Genomic DNA, 23,844 nt, shown 5'->3' with positions numbered 1-23,844 from the left:
TTTCCCACACTTACTTTTCTTGTGTCCCTCATGAGTCTTAATTCCAAACCATGTCCCACAACTCTCTCTCGTGTGTTTGTGAAAGCTAAGCAGCCCCCCATCCAAGCCCTCACAGGCCTGCCTCTGCTCAGCTAGAGAGAGCTGCTGAGACCCAGTCCCAGAGAGTAGGTGATCAACTGATTGCTTGGCAGTTGAGCAACTCAGGAAGGAGCAGTGGGGCTGCAGACAGTTACTGCCCCCCCAGCGTACCTACGGACACCTCCTTTATCAGCTCCGCAGCAGTGTGGCAGCCCTGAACTAGCATCCTGGTCCAGGAGGAGAGGTCCCGATGCGTCTCCACCCTGAAAACGTGCATTTCAATGCCCTGGCGAGAGCCTGTCCTCGTTGCAAAGGTGAGCTCGGATCCTGGAGAAGGTGATCTGCGCCCGGAGCCAGAGTGAACCAGCCTGCGGATCACATGGGAGAGAAGAGGGAAACCAGTGTGACTGCACAGTGGCCAGGGAGACATCGTTCCAGGACACTGCTGCTTCCCAACATGGGGGGGAGCAAGCTGTGGTTCATTAACAAACCTTTATCATGGGGCCAGGAGGGAGGGAGGTCTCTGTGGGAGGATGCTGCTTTTGTTCATTCATTCATTCAGATTTATTGGCTGGTGAGTGGCCGAGCTGTGACTTACGCTGCTCGTAAGCCACTGTTTGAGCAAACTTGCTCCTGGACAGTGACCTGGGGAAGCCACATGCATGGGCCACACAACACTCACCTTTCCCCAGTGCACACATCCAACACCCAGTCAGTCATGTGTCACGTGGGGAAAACCCAGCACCAACCAGACCAGCCACTCCCAGCTCGATCCGCCGCCACCTCCCATCTCACAGCCTCCTCTCTGTCAATGGACCCGGGGCGCCTCAGAAATCTGTCCACCAGAGCAGCCGCCAGGCAGCGATGGAGAAGGTCAGAGCAGACTAGGGAGACATTGCTCACAGGCTGAGCGAGGCATTAGACACACACGAGGCAGTGCCCTGGGGAGATGGGCAGTAACACAATTAACACTAGTTAAACTGCTCTCCCCTTCCATGGGCAGCAGGCTGGCAAAGGCATACTCCTTAGTGCACAGGGCTGGGGGTTCTCTGGGCAGATGCACTAGAGAGATGCAGCTAGCTCCCCTCCGTCCTCTCAGCTGGTGCAGCCAAGGGCTGCTTGGAACCAGACAGCTGGAGCCCAGCCCTGTGGAGGTGGCAGGTGACAAACTGAGCAGCAACATGGCACAATGGGCAAGACGCCCTGAGTCTGCAGATGCCAAGCAGGGATCAGCCTGTTCCAGGAGGCCTCAAGCCAGATGTTATAGAAATGCTCAGGCTAGAGGAATGTTTCCCTCCTATGGTCCTGGCTGCTGAAGGCTTGGCAGGGAACATGAACTGATCCAGTGGCAGGACCTGCACACGCCCCTATGGGCGTCACAGGAAGGCTTGAGCAACGGATGCGAACACGACACCAAGGCCCCACGGAGCCTGCTCAGGCAGGCCAAACCATTTCTCTGGCAGCATGACAGCCCCTCCAGCTCCCAGCAAGGCTGGATTCAGGCTGCTAGCAGAGTAGCAAAGCCAGGACTCCTCTCAGGGAGACAGGGCTAGAAATGAAAAGGTAAGTAGCCAAGAGCCCCCTCCCAGCACTCAAGCAGCCCAACGCAAGATGCATGCAGACATCTCACCATGCCGAGAGCCTGCAGCCCCTCCTATGTCAGGGGACCCCCGCTCTGATCACAGCAGCTGCGCTCCCTGCCCCAACAACAACAAAACCCTCTTGTTTTGGAGGCTGTAATGGCTGTCTGAAATACAGGCTTGTCAGCACACCATGCTCTGCTCCCTTTCACTTGCAGGACAGGTGGCAAGAGTGGGCCTGGGAGGAGAACACACATGCACCCTGCCCCATAGATCATCATGGAAGGAGTTGGCAGGGCAATAACGACACTGAGGTCACCACAGAGAAGGCTAAAGTTTGGTGTGGACTCCAGCAGCAGCACATGCTTTCTGCAGATGCTGCCAGGCAGCCAAGACTGGTTTCGCAGTCCTTAGCAGGGATACCGACACTGGTCAGCCTGATTTCCAGGTGAGCATTGGCTGTTCATGGTATTCTAGTAGCCAGAGCTTCATGGTGGCCACCTTTGCCTCTTGGTCTGTGCTTGGGCCACAGGGCTGGGTTCTGTGTGGACTGGAATGAACGCCGTGGCAGGGCTGGGAGAGGCAGGGACTCATTCTCTCAGTGCTCAAAGCAGGAGTGCATTAGTTTACAGAAAGGCTCTTATGCTGTAAGCAAACTCCTCAGGAGCTGGAATGTTTGCAGCTCTGTATTAGTGTTGAGTGCCTACTGCTAAGTCTGTCTCATCCTTCAGCTTGAGCATTCCGTGTCATTTACAAAGAACGTCACTGTCTTGCAGAATCCCTGGGAGTTTGCGATCTCTCTCCCCCAGCAATGCCCAGTGCCTTGCTGGCTTACGGCTCCTGGGAGGGCTGGGACACACACAATGGCTTATTACAGGGTTACTCTGGGCTGCTGGCCACATTAAGGGTAGGTCCATACCTACCGCACGGGTCGACACGGAGAGTTCGACTTCTCGGAGTTCGAACTATCGCGTCTAATCTAGACGCGATAGTTCGAACTCCGGATGCGCTCCCGTCGACTCCGGAACTCCACCACTGCGAACGGCGGTGGCGGAGTCGACGGGGGAGCCGCGGAGTTCGATCCCGTGGCGTCAGGACGGGTAAGTCCGTCGAACTAAGGTAGTTCGACTTCAGCTACGCTATTCACGTAGCTGAAGTCACGTCCCTTAGTTCGACCCCCCTCCCCAGTGTAGACCAGGCCTTAGAAAAAGAATCAGAGTTATGGGCCCAACAAGAGCAACTGGAAGAAAGTGGCCTTTTACCAGGTGATTTATCAGAGGTGGCTGAGAGAGGGATGGCCTGAGCACAGCTAGCCCTCCCCTGACTCTCTCACTTGCTACCAGGAAGAGCAGCCCAGTCTCTGCTGATTTGCCAGAGGGGTAATGGCTATTGGCAGTCCTGCTGCTGAGCAACGTTTGTGGGAGGGCTGCCTCAGCTGCTCTGATTAGCACTCCCCCAGCTGTCGCTGGCCAAACACAAGTGCCACCCATCACCCTTGGAATGGGAATCCAAACCTGACAGTTACTCTGCAGGTGGGACCCCTGCCAGAGCAGTGGGGTTTGACCAGGTGGAAGTCGTCCTACACTAAGGAAATCCTGTCACTGCAATGGAAAGAAGTTCCAGGTTGCAGTTAAAAGGAAAAGCAGCCCAATGCTTGGAGCAAAGTGGCCAACTGACTGATAATACAGTTAGGGAAGTGACTGGACTAGTATTTAAATGCTCACATCCTAGGGCCCTGGCCCACCAGCAGTGATGTGTGCGCACTGGCACTCTCATCTCAGGCTCAGCACAGAAAGGAGCAGGGCTCTCATGCCCCAGCTAGTGTTGCCAACCCTTCCGGTTTCACTGGGAGTCTCCTGGAATCAGGCTCCATCTCCCAGAGGCTACTGAAGCCAAAGTGGGAGATTTTAAGCCACTAAAAGTCTAGCAGCACACAGGGGCTAAGGCAGGCTCTCTGCCTGTCCTGGCCCCGCACCACTCCCAGAAGCATCCGGCATGTTCCTGAGGCCGCGGGGTGCGTGTGTGTCTGTCCGTGCGCTGCCCATGCCCAAGCCTCAAGCACCAACTCTGCAGCTCCTGCACCCCAATCCCCTGCCCCAGGCTCAGCCCGCAACCCCCTTCCATACTCTGAACCCCTTGGCCCAGCCCAGAGCCCGCACCATCCCCCTCTGCCTCAGCGCAGTGAAATTGAGTGAGGGCAGAGGAGAGCAAGCAAGGGAGGGAGGAGGGCTGGAGTGAGGGGGTGGGGCCTCAGAGAAGGGGCGGGGCCACAGAGCAGGGCAAGGGTGTTTGGGTTTGTGTGGTTAGACAGTTGGCAACCCTACTTCCAGCAGCCAGGTAAGGAGCTGCTGAGAGGACTATGCAGCAGCAAAACAAGAAAGGACCCAAGCCAGGTTATTCCAGCAATGCCCTGGCTGGAGCTGTGGGCTGAGGCAGCTGTGATTTAGCAGACTGAAAACTGGGTAGAGGCCAGAGGTCTGATCCTAGCAGTCAGACTCACTGTATGACACTGGGGAAGTCACGTCCCAACTCTGTGCCTCAGTTTCCTGGAAAGCTGCAGCTTTACAAAGCGCTTGGGGCCTGGTGGGTGAAAAGCGCTCAGCGGGAAAGGCTTTCACTCTACGGGGCAGGGTTTAGGTCATCAAAGAAATGTCCCTCGAGGCAACTTGGAGGCTTGGATCTTACCTGGTAGCAACAAGAGGGTAGCTGTGGCAAGGTGATGCCCATGCGTCTCTTGTCCAGGGCATACAATCATAGAGCAGCAAGTCCTTCTCGGTCATAGCCATGAGGATGGGCCGCCACTGCTGCCTTCCTCCATCTAGTCTAGCCTGCAAGAAGTCGAGAGAGCTGTTAACATGCAGTCCAGGAAGCAGTGTGTGCTGCTCGCTGGGGGCAAAGGATCCTCATTTGAGAGCATCTAAGATCTGCAGTCTGGGGCCAAAGGACATTTCTGATTAGTGCATCTGTTAAGTCAGTCACAATGTGCCAGTGGCAGAGGGGAAAGGAGTCCGTGTAACAGAGCAGACGGGGCAATGCAGACTGAGGAAAGGAGCAGTGAGCCGAGTTTGGAGTTTTTCTATGCTCAGTTCCTGCCTCTCCCTCCCTCCCAGCAGCAGAGCCCAGTGTCTTCCCCTCTCTGTGGGGCACTCGGGGATCAGGCGATGTGCCGTAGTGCTCTTGTCTGACCCCATGTGGAATCAATCCATGATGCTTGTGCTTGCCTCCCCTCCCCGGGCGAGGCGATCTACTCAGAGATCAACAGCACTAGGGCAAAAAATAATCTGGAAAATTAACGAGAGAAGATTTCCCTTCATGCCTGGAGCCAGGCCCTGTCTGAAGCAAGCAGCATATTGTTGCGCCGTATTAATAACCTGGCTGTGTAGTGGCACCTTAAGGAGCAGGCACCGAAGAGTCTAATCTGACCCTGTGGGAATGGTGTTAACTCATCATCTGAGGAATGCCGGCAAGGCACTAATGGGCCCAGCCATCCGGGAGATCCCATGCCAAGGACGGCCACAGCCCAGCTCTTATCAGGCCAAGAAAACACTTACAAGGTCAAGAATAAACTGTAACTTTGGGATCAGCAAATTCAGGTAAGGGCAAGTCTGGGACTATAGTTCTAACTCCTCGGTGACTGGGCAAATCCCATGGTTGAGGGCTCATGCTGTGTGGGCATCAGACTGACACTCAGAACCTGCGCACAGATCCCTCCCCGGGGGCACCGCTAGATGCGGTCAGTCAGTCCTATCGCACAGCAGCTGGGAGAGCCCAGGCCTATCGACGGGATTCACCATCCCAGTGGAAAGCCGCGCAGGGTGAGCGCTGGCTTCCACCCACTCAGACTATGACCCATCACATGGGGGCAGGGAACAGGACAGGAGCACAGCCCAGAGAGGTATAAGCCCAGCTTGATGCGAACCTGGCCAGCCCTCTCTGGGCTCCTGGGGTGGAACGCAAAGTGCTTCACAAGTGCTTCTGAAGTCGCAGACTCCTCTGGCAAAGCCATCCCAGTGTTCCAAGTGTGGGGACCACGGGCAGCCACAGTGCCTCCTGCAGTAGTGGGACAGTGAGCACAATGGACCCTGATCTGATGTTACAACTAATTCCTTGTTGTCACAGCAACACTTCACAGGACACAGTCCCACTGGCCTATGAGGCTCATCCCATTGGAAGTGTTCTGCCCCGTGCGGAGATAGGCCTATCTTCCTTTAGCTGTTAAAAAGCTCACCTGCCTGAATACCTTGTGGGAAGCTATTCCCATTGCTGGGTTTTCTGCACTGTTGCACAACGTACAGCCCTTTAACTCTGCAAGGTTGTGGTTTTCATACTGCACGCAGGAGGAGTGCATTGCTTGATAGTATTTACAACAGAAATTAACTTTTGCAAACCCTGGGAGTTAGGTCAACATGACCCCTACATCAAAGTGGGAAGTGGAGGCAGAAAGTCACTGACTTGCCCAAAGCCATGGTCTGTGGCAGATTCCGGACCTAACTCTTGGCCATGTGCTTTAGCCACTAGCCCAGGTGTCCAACAGCTGACATCAAGTGACTGGCTTAAATACACAGGACATTCCACCCACACAGACTCTCCTTTGTCTCCTCTTATCTGCAGAAACAAACACTCCAGGTCACGCTGAAGAGGATCTAGGAAGCTTGGAGCTGTCAAAGGTTTAACATCTTTAACTGGAAACTGAACAGACCCGGGAAGGAAGTGCAGGCTCAGTGACACGGGAGGGGAGGGGGAGGTGTTCATGTTCACAATGGTTGAGCACGTAGCTTTGTCTGCATTAGTTTCAGGGCCCAGTTTCACAGCAACATAGTTGTGAGCCTGGCTGAGCACCAGGTATGGGACCTCAAGAAAAGTCCAGCAATCTTGTGAAGTCCATGGGTCAGAGATTTTCATTGGACCTCAACTGTCCCTCCCACTGGCCCGTGAGGAATGGCCTTTGCTTTACCAGGTCTTCCTACCCACACCACCACTTTGCTTTGTATCGCGCCTGGTACCCAAGGATCTCAAAGCATTTCAGTATAAGCAAGTTACTTTTCCTAGCTCCAAGGAGGGTTCTCAACCCCATTACTAGATTTGCCCCAGCCACGTGACTCAGTGACAGGGCTGTGCACAGACCCCAGGTCTCTGCTTTAACCATCCTTCATCCCCATTAAGATTATGGCATTGCCACCCCTTTCCTGCCAGTCTAGTTACCCAAGGGGTGCATGTACAATGGTGCACAGATACCCAAGCATCAGATCTAGAAAGCTCTGCCAGCCTAGGATCAAGTGTGAAATTGGCACTTGGAGCATGAACTCCCACTGAGAAAGGAGGTGTTTTATTGCATGTGGAGGCCAGTAAGACAACTGCATACGCCTAGTGCCTTTAAATAAAGAGGAAGAGCATCAGGTGAGGTTTTGACTAAAGGGGAAATGAATTATTGAGGGAAGGAGAGAGGACAGACACTCGGATGGGAAAGTCTGGAGCCCTGTATGCATGCAAAGCTGCTGACTGAAGCACCATCCTAGTGCTGCAAGGAATGAGATCAGGCTTCCACTGACACTGCTGAGAATCAGAACAAACCCTGCACACAACCTATCCACAACAGGCATGGGAAGCCTGTGAGGAGGTCACAGTCCTGTCTACAACAGGCAAACACTACTACAGCACATGCCCCTGCAGGGTTGGTAGGGGCCACACCTCCAGAGGAAGGGAGGGTTACTGGAGCTGTGGCCTGCCAGGCAGAGATGAAAGCCATCTTTGAAACGTTAATTGGGTCAGGATGTTTTTAGAAGTTACATTTTCAAAACTGGATTGGCACAAATCCCTCCCTGGACAGGTCTCTCCCACAGCTCCAGCTGCCACTGGATTCCATTACTGAGCTGGCTTCTAGGCTCACAGTAGTATGTGGAGAAAGGAGAACTGAAAACACACGAGCCACTACCGAAGTGCTGTAATCTCTGCAGTGCTGACCTGCTCCCATGCCTGCCAATGAAAACTAATCTCTTCACAGCTACACCTTAAGCAGAGTGCTAGACTGCACTGTTACCACACCTGTAAAAATGAGTTCTACTCAAATAAGGTCAAGACATCAGGGGCCCTCCATCTCAGCATACCTGTTCCGCCAGCCAAGCGATGTGTTTGACCTCCTTGCTACTTCCTGTGGCATTGTTGGCACCTAGCATGGCATTGAGTTCAGCTAGCACCTGAGGGAGGAGGGCCATGATGTTGGTGTGGATGGCCGTGAACCAGGAGTGTGCTGTCGCTGTGTCTTTGCACCGCAGGATCAGGGTGTTTCTGCTGTCCGGTGAGTGCAGCTCTATCAACCTGAATAGGAAGAGACAGAGCTAGGCTGAGAAGTGCAGCCAGGGCTAAGGCAGAGGGGGGAACGTGGAAGCCCTGCAACAGACACTCCCTACATCAATGGGGTTTGGCTCCCCAAGAAAAGTACACATGAAACACTCAAACCTTTTGGTGTCTGCTAGGGAGGGCCCCTGGCTGGGGTCAGCTACGAGCAGCCCAGGCAGCGCTCACATAGACTTCACCACAGGGACGGAGGGTAGGGCAAAGTTAGCTCTGTGGCAGGATGGAATTCCAGTGTTGCGTGGCAGAGCACTGTCTGGAAACTCATCTGTTCAGGTGCTTGTGAAACCCGCAGCCTCGGAGGCAGTGATGATCCCCGCTCTGCTAGAGCAGGGGGATGCCTCATGAATCATTCTCTCCGTCAGCTGGCTGAGAAGCTGTGCCACTGATTAAAAGATCACAGAGCTTCCTAATCTTAGCTGTCAGGAAGCCCTGCCAGGAGCTGATGCAACATCTGAGAGCTTAGGAAGAAAGCGAGCACTGGCCCAGCGCTTGCCGGCACTCAGAGGGTTTTGGGGGCAGCAAGGGCACCCAGGTTCCTGCAGGAACCTTCCTGCGGCAGCTCAGCATCCCTCAGAGCAGTGGGGGTGCCCAGCCCAGATCCCTGCCTGGCTTCTCATCCAATTGCTCAGGCACAGGCTATGAGATAGACAGATACTAAAGGGCGAGCTGGCATCTCTTCCCTCCCTGGAATGCAGGTGCAGCACACACACAACTCATCTCCTCTGCCCTTCACTCAGTAGCTACAGAACCCAGAACAGACTAGCCCTGCCAAACTGCTGCAGACACATCTGCTCCTTATGATGCCCTTTTGATGCCTAACTCAGGATGCAACGGGAGCCTTCTGAAAGCCAACAATTCCCATAATCCGTTAAAGCTAACAGTCCTTTCTCCACAGTTACCTTCTTGGATCTGGGGATGTGTGCATAGTACAGAGCTATTAATTAGACTGACGGCAAATTAGGAGCCCAGCTGGACTTTGGGGACAATCACCTGTTGACAAGCAGCTACAGGGACGAGATTGTAACTGCAAAACGTCCAAGATGGGCTGTTAAGCGGAATGGAAGTTGCACAAATGCCACCCAAAGGCAAGCTGCCTACCACCCTCTTAGCACAACAGAGAAGCAGGCGTGAAACCAAAGAACATGTAGAAACGAGTCCGTGTGCTTAAAAGTACATTGGGGCTGGCTAGTTTTGAGACAGGAGCGTGTGCACCGCTCCTCGCGGGAAACCACCAGCATGCAAAGGCAGTGCAGAAATCCTGCTGCAGAACTCTGGAGAGGCAGCAGATACAGCGTGACAAAAGCCTTTTGCAGCAGCAGCTTATTTCCACCTGGATGAGCGGGGGTTGGGTAATTGGATTTACATTCTCCAAACACCGACTAAATGCAGTTCACTCTGATCCTGATCGGAACCCCAGGACAACTCTCTGCCCTTCCACTTGCCTGTGCTGCAGGAGCCTAGACAGGGAATTGGTGCTGCCTTTGTCCAGGTCCAGAGCATGGCTCAGACCTTTGGTGTCACAGCTCCTCAGAGGCTCACCTCCTTGTCAAGTTCTGGGAGATAGGGAGCCTTTGCGCTTGAGTCTGGCTGGAAAGTTCTACTTGCCAGGGTGCCGCTTGCCTGGGAACCCAGGGATATAGACTTGCTTAGTAACCAGCAGCACTATGCAGTGAATTGTGAATGGTGCCAGGAAGCCCATGATCTCAGCAAACATCGCTATCGTGCTAGCCCAGGGACAATCCTGGCCTGAGCCCTTTGTGAACTGCTGCTACTTTTAACGCTTTCTTGGTACCAGGCCGCAGCTTTGGGAATGCTCCAGTGCTGGAAATTCAGTCTTGCAAGGACACAGAAGCAGCACAGCAGACCCAGACACCTGGGGTACACCACACTGCAATAAAAGACCGGTGGCCCAGGTCAGCTGACTATGGCTTGTGGGGCTAAAAATTGCAGTCTAGTTGGTTGGGCTCAGGCTGGAAGCCAGGCTCTGAGACCCTCCCCATACATGGGGTCTCAGTGTCTACACTGCAGTTCTTAGTGCCACAGCCAATTGCCCTAGGGTCTGGGACTCTGTGCCATGGGGTTTTGATTGAAGTGTAGATGTACCCTTGGACTACGCTCCTCCTCCCACACAAGCTACAGGGGAGGCATTTCGGCACAAGCCCTCCAGGTCAGCAGTGTGCATGTCAGAGCTCACTTGGCTTTTCACAGCTATGCAGACTGGGTTGCTTGCTGGCTCTCCAAGGACAGACAAATCCATCGTTATGCTCTTGGCCACTTATTTACACTGATACTGCATTCTCGTCCAGCTACAGTATCCCACTCCCATTCTTGGCACTGGTGCCAGTGCCAAGGGGCCTTGGATAGCTCAGCCCCAGGAAAACCTCCCAGCATTAGGACATGGTGCTGAAAATGCCAGCAGTGCTGGGAAGGGTGGCTCACCTTACACCAGACATGCTAGCCTCGGGAGTGCCTATTGCTCCGTGGAAGCGGTCTCTCCCAGTTGAGAGCAAATACTGTTCTGAGTTCAGGACATATGAGCAGTTAGCTCTTACTCGTCCATGTACATTTCCAGCAATTTAATTCCATGCTATTTACCTGCCCCCCCTCCCCCCCATCATGTTAGTACTGAAGCCATTACAGCTCTTTCACATGTCCACCACCAACGCAAAAGTGCGCCAAGTTGTGCAGCTTAAAGCAAAGGGGCAGAAGACTCGGCAGAGATGGCATTACATTCCCCACCACCTAGTTAAGAGGAGTCTGCAAGGGAGATTCTGCCCTGTTCAGAAAGGGATGCACAGGCCGGAAACCTTAGTCATTTCCATCGCGGACCAACTCTGTGCCAGGACAGAGATGCTGGTGGGGCAAAGGTACCAAGTCAAACTATTCCTGGACAAGATCTTCTTGTGGGAGCATTGAGGGAGAGTCCTGCAAAGTCAGCCTGCATGCTGCAAAAACCCTGTAGCTTGGCCACGCCTGTTCCCAAGAGCTGCAGGGGAGGCAGCCTCCCAGCAGGGGTATGTGGGGAGCATGGGACAGTGAAGGGACACCACCTTGGAAACTGGTCCTGCAATAAAAGTGTCAGAGCTGCTTGGCCCAGGAGATCAGGTAATCAGCCCTACAGCAGTGTCCTGGGGCAGCACAACCCCCTGAAGATTCAGTGCTTTTAGCTATAGCAACTTCCCCATCAGTGAGAGCCTGTCAGCATTTCCCTGGTCCCTAGCACCCAGGGGAGGGCTTTGCATAGGTAATGACAGATACGAGGAAAACAAGGGGAAGTGATTAGTGTCATTTCCTCCCTCTAATGACAAACCCAACTCTCAGAGCTCAGCAATGCAACCCCACTCTGCATGGCAGGGCCCAGCCACCTCCTGGGCAAATAGGGAATCAGTTCAAATGCTCAGCAACACACAGAGGAGAAGCAAGTTCCAAGCAGCAGAGCGCAGTTTGGGACATCACTGCTTACCCAGCACTGCCAACCAATGATGCTCATTTGCCCCGCCTCTATGCCAGAGCCCGCTCACACAGGCCACACCAACCTGGCTCCAGAGGCCTCACCTGTTTTTACAGAATTTAACCTTTCCTTTTAATAAAGCCCAGGTGGTTGAGGAAATCCTTCCAGACGCACCCAACAGAATCTGCAGGATGCAAGGGTGAACTACAGGTCCAAGGGCCAGTTCAACAGGTTAACTCTGAACCCTGATAAGTACTGGACAGATACACAGTTGTCAACTCTTTTCAACAGGAAGATGCAGCTGCTCTGGGACCATGGACTAGGTGTGATATTCCAACTCTGCCCCCGGCTGGACATAGGATACAGCCACTTGGAAGGTACAAAGAAGAAGTGGCAAGGGCAGAGAATGAAAATAAGCACAACCAAGCTTTCCCCTTCCCCCCCAACACACGCACCCAACAGGATCACTAATAGCCTCTAACTGCCGCCAACCACCACTCACTGGCAGGACTACACGCAATACCGCCCCACCTGGCAGGTGTGTGACAGGGCAGACAGGCGCTACCAGAGCAGGGGAAGGCCTCGGGGAGATTCAGCCCAAATCCACCTGAACTCTGTTTTAGAAGAAAGCTGAACTGCCAGAAAGGCAATTTAGATGAAGGGGTTTGCATTCTTCCCTGAGCTGGAGCCTTCTAACCCAGGAGGACAGCAAAATGCAAACACTGCCTGTCCCACGTGGCAGCCAGCCAGCTCTCGCTGAGGCCTGGGGGGAGGAGGGGCACTGAGTGGAGAGACCTGGCTGGCAGCCAAACCACTGAGAATTTCCTGCAAGCTGCAGTTACGATTTGATGAGTGAATCAGGAGATTGGCCTGAGGTGCAGCTGTTCCCACCCTAAGTCTCCTCTAGTCCATCTTCTGCTGCTTAGCTGAAGCCTGAGCCTCGTCTCCAGAGCCGATCCCGGGCACACGGACCAGCAGAGGAACTGCCATTTCCGCTGGAGCGTGCGTGTGGCACAAGGCCAGGTATCTTCTCCATGGAAAGAGTTCAACACACAGATTAGCCAAACATCCTGTGGACACCCGGCCAGCCAGCCTGCACCTCCCAAAAGGCACCAGGAGAGGACACTTTGTCTTCAACCCAGACGCTGAACACACAGGCGTTACACGTAACCTGGCTGCAAGCAGAGACACAGCTGAACTAGATGCCTAGAAGATGGATCACAACCCCACTTCTCCAGACCCATCTCTGCTGTGACTGAGAACGAGCGGCAGCAGGATCTGCAGCACCTATCTGCACAGAAGGCCCCTGTGGCCATGGACCTCACTGCTCCCCTCACCTTCCCGCCCCGTGTGTGTCAGGCGCTGGGTCATTCAGCTCCACAGGCCTTCCTGTGGGTGTACAGCACCTCGCACAACAGAGCCCTAACTGTGTTCGGGACCCTGGGTGCAAATTAATAAAGCAAAGGAGGAGCCTGGCAGGTGTATATCACCTTTGACTCAATCCACTTGGGTCACGTGCACTAGTTAAGGCTCCCAACCCTCACTTTGTGGCAGATAAGGAATAACCACACCCACCTATAAAACAGCTACTTCTGGGGTGGAACGCAGGCTTCTCACTGAACGCTTTGGGGCAGGAAGTCAATACTGCCAGATCCTGCTGGAACTGCCAGGGGGGATTCATGTGAAATAATGACCCCTTTATAGCACCTTCCAGCTGAGAAGCTCAGCTCTCCAAAACTAGGCTGGTTAACCCTCACATCACCCTGCAAGCGCAGTAGGGTAAGAACTGTCCCAGGGAAGTGATGTGACTGTGCTAGGTCAGAGGAGTCTGAGCTGCAGGCAGCGTTAGAATGCAGATTTCCAGACTCCTAGCTCTATCCTCTACCCAGGCAGGATCAGCACCCCTTGAGGTGAAGTTACCTGGCCAAGAACGAACCAGTGGCAGGGTTACCACCTCAAATGTCGGGAAGCACCACAAACAGTCAGGCCACCAGCTTCACAGCTCGCTCAAGGCAGTGTCAGCCTTTCTTGTAGAAAGCCCCATGGCTGCTGCCACGAGGTCAGCTGCAAAGGCATTTGCACTGCTGGGGGACCCAGCGCAGACCGACTCCCACCTGTTCATCACAGTGATAAGCACAACAGCGCAGACCGACTCCCACCTGTTCATCACAGTGATAAGCACAACAGCTCCCCCCACCTGCCTGAAGGAACAAACCCATGCCATTGGATCTCTTGCACGTAAGGGGACCTACAAGGGAAGAGAAACATGCCCTTTCCTGACATACAGCCAAAGTCTGGTGTGCTTTTCCTGGTTGGTTTTGCATCAGGAATGCAGGTGTCTCATATCTGCCTTTGTTTGCTAGAGGATTCAAAACAAATAGATCTAGCAGGACTTTACCTCACAAGGGCTTGCAAGTGTGTGTGTGGGGATTCAAACCCTGTTTGCCTTTGTAAGCACCCATTTAACTCCAGCTCCTCTTGGCACCTGGGAGAAGAGTCTCAAAGACTCAGACACTCCTACCCCAATAACTAGGGCCTGGGACTCTCCTGCAGTTCTCTGACCTCCCAAGAGCCCTCCAGGAAAACAGACACATGAGGCTCAACATTCCTGACATCCAGATAGAAGCCAAGCAGAAAAAGCAGCTTTTTAAAAGTCTTCCAGACTCCTTTACACATTGCAAAGCAGCAAAAAAGGGATCATTTCTCACCTTGCATGTCCGGCCAGCATTGTCAACACTCCTCCCTACACCCAAAATGCCAGGCACATAAGCCCAGAGCAGCCTGCTGCACTCCAAGGCCTCTATCTCCCTAGGCTCCAGCTCACCTGTTCTCCAGGTCCGGCATGCTCAAGTTCCTGGCGGCGAAGCACATTTTCAGAGGGATCACCTTCCTGTCTTTGGCGCCATTGTAGTGCTTCGGTGAGCCGGAGTCCTCACTGCCACTCAGGCTCGGTGACTGGGGAGCTGCCCCGTCCCACGGGAGGTCTGACACCAGCGATGGCTTCTTAATGTAGGGAGTCACTTCCCGCATGAACTTCACTAAGAACAGAGATGGGAGAGGAGAGTTAGCACCTCGGCTGCCTCAGGAGGGGGTGCACAAAACACTGCATGCACCTGCACAGAAAAGTAAGGCAGCACCTGCGGATCTGTGCATCCCAGGGCAGTGTGCCGACTCCCCCACCAGCAGGGAGCAGTGGTCTGCACTGACTGAGAGGGCAGTGCCTGCCAGTGCGGGGGGGAGGGGGAGGAGGAGGCACTAAGCAGGCCTCAGAGCATGGTCGCCTGCGAGGACCAGAAGTCGGCTGCTAGGGATCTAGCTTAGACTTAGAGTTAGTTGCTCTCACCTTCCAGAGAGGACAGATGAGTGAACCTGCCCAGCTAGCCCATCATATGGATGTGTGCAAGCTTTTGCCCCTCTCCTCTGCAAGTCGGTGGGGGGGGGGGCTTGCCTAAACTGTCCTAGGAGGATGTAGTTTCACACCCCCATTTGTCGACAAGCTCTCAGCTGTCTGGCAGCAGGATGGAAACGGTAAACACATTTATTCACTATTTCCACAGGGGGAGGGTTCCTCAGGACTGTGGGTGACAGGAAGCTGGTCTCTAGGCATGTTGTGAGGACAGGAAAGGACTTGCTTGTCAGATGAAATCAGACTGCTGCTGCCTCTGCAATACAGTCCTAGTGCTCTGCTCCCCCAACTCATGGCCTCAGGGGGAGCAGGGTGGGTCTCAGAGCTATGTCAGCAATGGTCTCTGGATAGTGAAGCCAGAGGGTTACCAGACACAGGTGGTGTTTTATGGACGCTTCCAACGCCTCCTTCCCTTGGTCATTCTGCCTGTACACGTTTGCCAGAGATGAGGGATGGCCCACTGGTTCAGTTCCCTGCTCTGCCACAGACTCCCTTTGTGACCTTGGGCATGTCACTTAGCCTCAGCTCCCCCAGCGGTACAGTGGGGATAACTGCCCTGCCCTGCCGCACAGGGTGCATGAGGAGAGAGACAGGAAATACAGACACTCTCATACTATGGTGATGCAGACCGTGTCAGTACCCTAGAGACAGATCAGGACACTTCTAGAATAGATCCTCCAGCAGGCACATGCTACAGCCTGGATGCTTAGTGACATCACCATCAGCTACAGCACTGATCAATGAGGTGGTACTGCCATTACCTGACCTCGCCAGCTGGAATACTAGTTCAGAGTGAAGCTGGCTCGAACATTCCCTGCAATTTTGGGATTGGCGGAAGCATTCAAAAGTTACCACCCCACAGACCGACAGAACCAGAGTGAATGACCTCACAAGCCCAGCCAACCTGAACAAGTTTGAGTTTCCCCTCAGAGTTTTGAGTAGGAAACGTCTCAAGAAATGAATCAGCTCAGTTTTGGACCCCTCATGTCACCCAACCCTCTTTTCCAATTTGCCTCACAGGATTCCTAGGGGAAGTAGCCTGGTGGTAGAACCCATCTGAAGTTTTACAGGTGGATCGGTTTATTTTGGGTAAAATTTGACAGAGGGATCAAAAACCTGCTTTATAACTGGAAGCTGCCTCCGCCTTTAATTCTCAGCCTCTTGTCTCAGCATGAGACAGTACAAGCTACATATTAAACATCCTCCAGACATCAGGATTTGGCTGGGAAGAAGGAGAAACAGCAGCAGCGTCAAACAGGATCTTTCTTCCCCAGGTGATCAGGAGTGGAGCAGTCATGCACAGTGCTCCCATTACGGGAAGCTGGTTCTCTCCCTGAGCAGCTGACCCAAGCATTTAAGTGCATGGCCCTCCACTCCCCTTTTGCTTTGAAGGGAAGAGCAGAGCACATGGGCTTTAGCAGTCTCAGCCCTGAGTTTTCACTCACTGCCTGTGTGACTGCGCCATCTCCTCAGGAATGGAAGGGGAAACAGGAGCTCAGAATATCATCCAGCTGGAAAGGAAGGAAGTGCAGCAAGCTGCAGCCAGATGCAGGACAGACACTGACAGCTGCAGTTGCCTGTGTCCCCCAAATGTAATGGGCCAGCTACCGGGGTGCTGGGGATTCAGCTGAGGAATTCCAAGGTGTTTAGGGTTGTCCTAGTAAAGGAACCAAAAAGGCACATTTCTGTAATAAACTGAGCCATCTGCTTGAAGTATAGCCCGACCACTGCCCCAGAGACCAGGTGGCTGCAGCTCTGAGAGTAACCACCACAGCAGCACAGGAGAAAAATGTCTCTTTCAAATGGCCTCATGCAAGATGAGCCACTGTTATTAAGAGGGAGCCTGAGGAGGGAAGGTTCAAACCAGGAGGCTCAGTCTAGATGGCCTCTTTTCTAGGTCTTGTTGTGACCCTGCCCTGGGACCCATGGGCTACCCAGAAACTTTGATCACTTCCAGGAAGTGCAGCTCCCAGACCACCTCAGTGACACATGGTTAAAGGAATAGCAGCAAGCTCCCAGGTGGCCCAGCAGGCAAGGTACCCACCCCAGAACTGTGCTGCTCTGGGAACCTGGGAGAGAATGGTCTATCTGCATGCCAGCTGCACAAAGAAATGGAAGCAGGCCTGTCACCCCTCTGGAAAATGTGACCAGGGCTTTGCATAGGGAAGTGTTAAGAGCAAGCTGTTCCCTTCCCTTCCTAAAACCAAGCAGTGGGGAGGGGGGAGTTGGGGCACGGAAAGTATACAGCTGCAGAAAGTTTGGATAAGTATCTGAACCTCTGGATGTGCTTCCCAAAGCAAATGCAGGCTCTGCAGCTGTGGGACTGCCAATGACTACACTAGCATTCACCATACACTGCGTTGGATATTCTCTGAAATTGGGTTCAGCATATGATACAGCATTTAAACAATGTAGTAGTTTAGATTTTTAAAACCACAGGAAATTCATGGTTCAGGCCAATATGGTCCCCGACACTCTCTGCTGAGGAGGAGAACGGAGTCCAGACAGCTGAGTTATGGTTCAGAAAAATCGGAGTGACCTGGAAAACGCAGCTCTTTGGTATTTAATTGCTTTGTTTATTTCAGGGACGAGCGTGTCAGAGGCTGGAAGGGGTACTGAATTCTGGGGTTTATTGGATTTTTAATCATTTAATTGTTTCTCTGTCTCAGCAGCTTCCTGGACCCAGAGAAGCTGCATGAAGCCACATTTAGTGCACACACCAATTCCTGATACACAACATTCTGGAAAGTTACTGCATACATCAGCTGTCTGCTTATTTGTGAAGAGGGCTCCAGCTTCTGTGACAAAGGGATGGCTGCTGAGACACTCTCCAGAATGTGAGGACTTTAGTCACTACTTTTTGTGCTTCTAAATAGGCTTTTGTAATCACTGCTCCAGGTGCTGTTCCAGTAAGGACCAAACCCTCTGGCCACATTCTAACCAGAAGTGAATTTCTGTGGCATATAGATTTAGAATGGGACTAGCCTCATGAATGGCTCAGGGCTTGCCTACGTAGGGTGGCCAGGTGCCTGGTTTTCAACTGGAAAGTCCAGTCAAAAAGGGGACCTGACAGTGTCCAGTCAGATCTATTGACCGAACACCCAAAGTCCAGTTACTGTGGGATGGGGAGGTGCTGGGACATCACCCACATCAGCCCCTACAAAGCCAGGGCTCCCCAGCACCGCAGGTAATCCCTCCTGACCCAGGCAGGGAGGTGGGAGGGAAAAAGAAGCAAGTGATGGGGGAGGGGGAATTGGGGAAGGAAGAGATGGAGCCCCAGGGAAAGATGTGGGGCAGGGAAGGTTTCAGCACTCTGATGGGGTGTCCAGTTTTTAAATATTACCAAGTTGGAAAACCTATGTCTATGTGAACACTTAAGTTTGTGGCAAGCCAGGGTATAAGTGTACCCCGCACTACCACGCCACACACTAAAAGTTCCCAAGAGCACTTTGATGTGCCTGCTTTGAAGCAGGGTCAAAGTGCACTAGGGAACTTTGAGCGCATTGCAGCAGGGTCCAGATGGACAGTTAGTGCTCAGCAGGCTAGCACAAGTTTGCTTTACACCCCAGCCTTCCACAAACTAAGTGTTCATATAGACATACCCACAGTCTAAGACGGGGAGCAGATTGTATTGGGCTACCTAGACTAACACAAGGCAGACTGTTCCACAAAACACAGTGCGCTATATAATTAGCTACCCTGCAGGTACAACTGAGAATGTCCCCTCTACTGCCTCCCCTCCAGATCAGCTAACTCATGGGAAAGAGCAGCACAGACCCTCCTTCCCATCAAGGTCAGCACTGTGTTTCCCTGTGACTAGGCTCTATGAAGTGGGAAGGCTCTCTCCGCCCTGGCCTTCTGTGCACTAAGCCACCATCCTGGCTGGGCTGAGTAAGTGCTAATCATCTAGACATGATGATGGTTATTTATTACAGCCACAAAGCTTTTGTCAGCTGGTTCCCAGAAACCACTAATTTCCTTTTACAACACAATTAAAACTCCACCAATCCTGCGTTCATGCTCTTCGATCCTTCAGGAGCGGGTCTGCAATTCCCAACTAGCATCCAAACCAAACTCTGTAAATGCAGCTTCCAGAAGACACCCCAAACTGGCCTGCACGGGAGTGGACCTTGGAGCACAATTCCGGTCTCTTCCCAAGCTGACTGTACCCATTTACATTGCCCTGCTTCAGTTCTCTGGCCATCCCTCCCTTCTCAGCATCAGACTTCAGGCTCAAGCCTGAACAAACCAGTTTCAGGCAGGAGGAGTCTAAACCTGCTCCTTGAGGATGGCCAGCTAACTCCCCCCATGCTGGCTCCGAAGAGCTACGCCTTGTGCTTCAGGCTGGGATGTGGTCTAATTAAACAACAGAGGAGCTGACCGAGAGAAGCCCCTGGCACCTGCCCAGAGCACACCAAGACGTAGAATTTGGCTGGACGATCAAAGACTCCACAAAAAAGCTTCAAAATCTCAACAGCTTCATTAAGCAGGAAATCGGAACCAAATCCCGTTGGTGTGGGAACCTGTGCCACCAAGGGCTCAGATAGCTCTGTCAAATCAGCGAATGACTGTGCAGGGGACATGCTCTGCATGGAATGAGTAAATTATCCTTTATCCCTGGTCAGAAAGAGGAACTTGCCAAACCTACTAAAAAGTGGACAACGGAATGCAGTATTGTCAGGGAAAACCGGAACGTCCAGAGTTACCACACCGATTAGGGAATTGCTCCACATCGCTAACAGTTGCCTAGCCAGTCCAGCTCTTCTCTACAATGCATTCTGCACCACGTTATAGTAGTGCAAGGTTCTTTCCCTTGCACATGCTTCCTCTAGAAGAATATTGCACGACGCCCTAGAGTAATCTCATTATAGATTACAAGACAAGGAGGAAGGGTAAGCTGGCTCCAGTGGTGCCGAAAGCGAATGGTGTCGAGAAGAATGACATTATAACATGCTCCCCGCAAAGACTCAGATGTGTGGATTCAGACTTCATTTTTGGGCAATTTGAAGCTTCAAAACTGTCTGAGGCAGAATCTCCATAGCAGGCATAGCCTCCTTGTTCCCTCCGCTCCCAGGCAAACTGCACTCAAAGAGCAAGAGACTAATGGCTGGTTGATTGACATCTGCTGTTTTAGCCCTACTGGAGTGAAACAACAGAGACCCACAGTGAATTGTTCAAAGAGGAAAGGGGAGCAACCAGTCCCTCCTGGTTCAGACTATCACCACTACTAAGGGCAGTGAAGAATTTTCAGACCTGGGGAAACTCCTCTGCATTCAAAACAAGGACTCTTCATATGAAGTTCGACTGCACAATACCTCCACCTAGGAGTCATGTCCTTAGAAGGGTGGAGGGACCGGATAGCTCATCCCCAGTTACTGGCAGCACAAGGAACGGAACTGAAGCAGGAAAGAGAATATAAACCATTACAATGAATGTGACCAAGGGGTCAACTGCCATCCCTTCCTGGATCTCATCTGTAGCCATGCCTGCGGAAGGACGACGCTATCCAAGTTTCCAAAGCTTTCGACCCTTTACCACCAGCCTAGGATCTGCTGTTCACAGCTGCCAGGATTCGGTCATCTTGGGGGATTTTCTAGCCAAGTTGGCACAGCTCCAAGGGCTTCTCCAGTGTCAGCAGTAGGAGGGAGAAAGGGGAGCCATTTGTACATTTCCCCAAGCCAGATCACCTCCCCCCAGAAGAAAGGACTAAGGAGTACAGCTGAGAAGGAGCTCTTTCACAGTAAGCTAACGGACTCACCACTAGCCTTGCCTACACTAAGGACATTTTGGAAAGATTCCTCAGTATTGCTGTCAGTCCAGAAGAACCAGCACTAGCAAATCGGTTAGACTTGCTCCCAGCAGGCATGGATGACACAGGGTTGAAAAATGTACCAGCAGCAGGTGGGCTGTCTACATTAGGGCTTCCAACATCAGTAACTCCAAGGAAGGGAGAAGCAATGCAAGGGAAATTTTTTTTCATAAGTTTCCTCTAATACAGACAAGGCCAGTCCCCTGCCAAACATAGGGGGAAAAGCCCTATGAACAAGGGTGGATTAAAATAGATTTTTTTTTTTTAAATGTATGTATTTAAATTGGGTTTTTCTTTGTAAAATAAACCTATTTAAAATATTAAATTTGAAATTATGACAACCTAAGTTAAGGCCTCAACTTACTATAATCTTTTAAATAAAAAAATCAAGCAATACATTTGCTATTGAAGTTTTAAAGGAAGTCAAGCCACTGAACAAGGGGAAGTCACTGGCTAAGCCCCTGGACCAGGGCTTGAAAGCGCTAAGCCAGCTTTCTGATAGCAGTAGTCACTTCTCTAGGAGGTGGAGGGGTCAGGACAGGTCTTTTTCCTCTTCCAATCTATGAATACAAATGAGGTTCAGGAGGATAAGATCTAGTTTAAAATTTTAAAGAACACGGTGACCAGAAACAAATCAGCTCAATTCACTATCTACAGATACTACTTCCTCCTCTGTTAGTTTTAAATGCAAAACCTGTTTCGTATAAGTATTCTTATCATCAACACAAGACGAAGTTGTGGTCAACACTGGTGGAGCCCTTCACTTTACAGCCTCATGCTGTTCCACTCACCAAAGCAGTAGCTTGGGTTATTACAGTCTTGTATGATGTTCTCCAAAGATCCTGCCCAAATCCTCCAGCAGAGACAGTGAAGGGATGACCCAAAACTTAGAGTGGAAGTAGTCAGAGATCTTTCTGAAGCTGGGAGAAGCAGTTTGGTGGGGTTTTTGCCACTTACACCTTTGCAAGGCCTTTCAGGGATAACCCACTAAGTGCCAACCATTTCACATTAAATATGTTAAATTACAACATAGGTGAAGCCTGCCTGCCTCTCATAGCAGAGGCATAGCGTGCATCCACCCTAAGTAGGCACTGATCTGGTCTGCACAGGACGGACACACCTAGACCTGAATTAAGTTAGAAAATGTTGTCCTGCATCTAAGTGCCCAAAATTAGGCACCCTACTAAAATGGTCCGATTTTCCATGCATGGCCCACTCCCACTGAAATGGGAGCTGTTGGTGCTGAGTACCGATAAGTGACCCACTGTCAGCAGGGGGCCTACTGTGGCTTTAGGCACCCAGTGCAAGAGGTCTGGCCACAGCTACTTAGGGCAGGGCTGTTTTGTCCTAGTCCCCTCTCGGGGACGGGGCCAAACACATTGTTTTCTTTCTATAGCCCCATCAGTTGTAACAAACTCTTGTGGTCAGAAGAGCCACACTGAGACCACCAGCCCTTCACATGGCAGCTCCTCTGAAGCCGGCATTAGCAGGAGCCACAAGAGGTGACCCGTGAAGTGCTTCCTGTTTAAAAGCTACATTGTGAAAGACTTCATTGAGGGCCTAATCCTGTGCTCACTGAAGTCAGCAGCAAAACTCCTACTGAGACTTCAACAGATGCAGGATCAGGTCCTAACACCTGTGTAGCTCTGCACATGCTCTCCCCAGCCCTTCAGAGAGGCTCTCCCTGCATTAACCATTGACCTCAGGGGCTCTGGAAAGGCACAGATTGATGTTATCAGTCAACAATTGGAAAAAAAAAAAGAATTCTTCCATGCCTACTTGCATCAGGAGTGTTCTTGACCTCAGAAACATCTATGTTCATATTTAAGCATTTTTATCTATTTAAATTTTCACAGCAGTGGGAAATTAATGACAGTACATGTTGAGATTCAAAAAATGAAAGCCTCATCACTTAATGCATATTATCAACCTCACATGTCAAAATCCTCAAAGTAAATATCCTTAAATCAAACTTCAATATGTTTTCAAGCAGCATTTTTCTTACTTTGCCTATCTGCATATTTCAGTAATTGATGGGAATATTCTTTGCTGATTTGTGTATTTATGATGAAATTGACATTCACCGTTAAAAATCTAATCCTCCTATGCCCATCTAAAAGGCAAGGAAATAGTGAAAACATCTCAGCATTCACATTTTAAATGTCCTCGCTCTGGAGCAGCTGGTGATAGGCATGTTTTCAGGTAGAGACTCGGAGGAACCCGGATCCTGAAAACAGTCAGTTGACAGTGAATCCTAGTTATGCATCTTTGAATAAGGGGAACAAAGCTGAAGGCAATAACTAATGAACTACAAGTCAGCAGAGAGTAGAAAAGAAAAAAAAGTGAACAAGCTACAGCCCCTATGAACTCAAACGGTCTACAGCTCAGAGAAAATATCTGAAATGCCCTCAAAGTCTTAGTCCTCTCCACATCAAATATTTGCAACCCAATTCATGAAAGCACCATTAAAACCCAAACAATATGCCATCCTGCTCCAATAAAACACACACACAATAGACAATGTGCACTGCTAACATAAAACAGGACATGCAGGCATTCAGAGCCTGTGAGGCAGAACGATTTGCTTTGTTTAGAAGTTGAGGGTTTCAGTAATGAGAGTGGCTTTCCCACAGTCTCAAGCACAAGGGAGCATTTGCCCACTACATTTTTGGGGATGACGCCCCTTTACATCTCTCCTGAATAAACAGGATAGAAATTGGTATTACAGCAAAACCTGCACGCCTTGTTCAGCCCCACTCAGAGAATTGTGCTAACCATCTTGTTTCTGATCATTATTTTCCCCAAACAGAGCTGCTGACAAAGGCTCGCCAGCTTACATTAGTGGCACCAGCACCCACACTCCTTGAGCTTGTGTGTCAAGAGAAGTGAAAATTGTGTGGCTATTTTCATCTGAATTTTGTCTGGATCTGATCCAAATGGGCACCTGCAATTAACCCAATCATGTCAGATAAGAACGTAACCAACAGCAGCAGCAAGGCAAGTGCAACACTCCGTGCTGAGACAGGACGCAGAACGCAAAGACAATGAGTTGTGATGACAAGCCAGCAGAGGGGCTGAGAGATAAATAGTAGAGGGATTACACCGGGGCTGTGCAGCCATTTGATTCCACTAGTTGGGATTCTAAACTACCTACACATTAGCCAGA

General features: G+C 51.5%; 1 protein-coding gene across 1 annotated transcript in view; it reads right to left on the bottom strand.

The window, feature by feature from the left end:
* Window positions 1-23,844, bottom strand: part of SNTB2 (syntrophin beta 2) — a 51,991-nt gene that overhangs the window by 12,497 nt on the left and 15,650 nt on the right. Inside the window, 4 exon segments of the mRNA XM_039502871.1 lie at window positions 250-446; window positions 4,344-4,486; window positions 7,763-7,973; window positions 14,288-14,501. Of these exon segments, the coding sequence (XP_039358805.1) occupies window positions 250-446; window positions 4,344-4,486; window positions 7,763-7,973; window positions 14,288-14,501 (765 nt within the window).

The sequence above is a fragment of the Mauremys reevesii genome, linkage group 16 (genome assembly GCF_016161935.1).
Source record: "Mauremys reevesii isolate NIE-2019 linkage group 16, ASM1616193v1, whole genome shotgun sequence".
In the NCBI taxonomy this organism is placed as follows: Eukaryota; Metazoa; Chordata; order Testudines; family Geoemydidae; genus Mauremys; species Mauremys reevesii.
The sequence above is the reverse complement of the archived record's forward strand: the minus strand, read 5'-3'. Positions and strand labels throughout refer to the sequence as shown.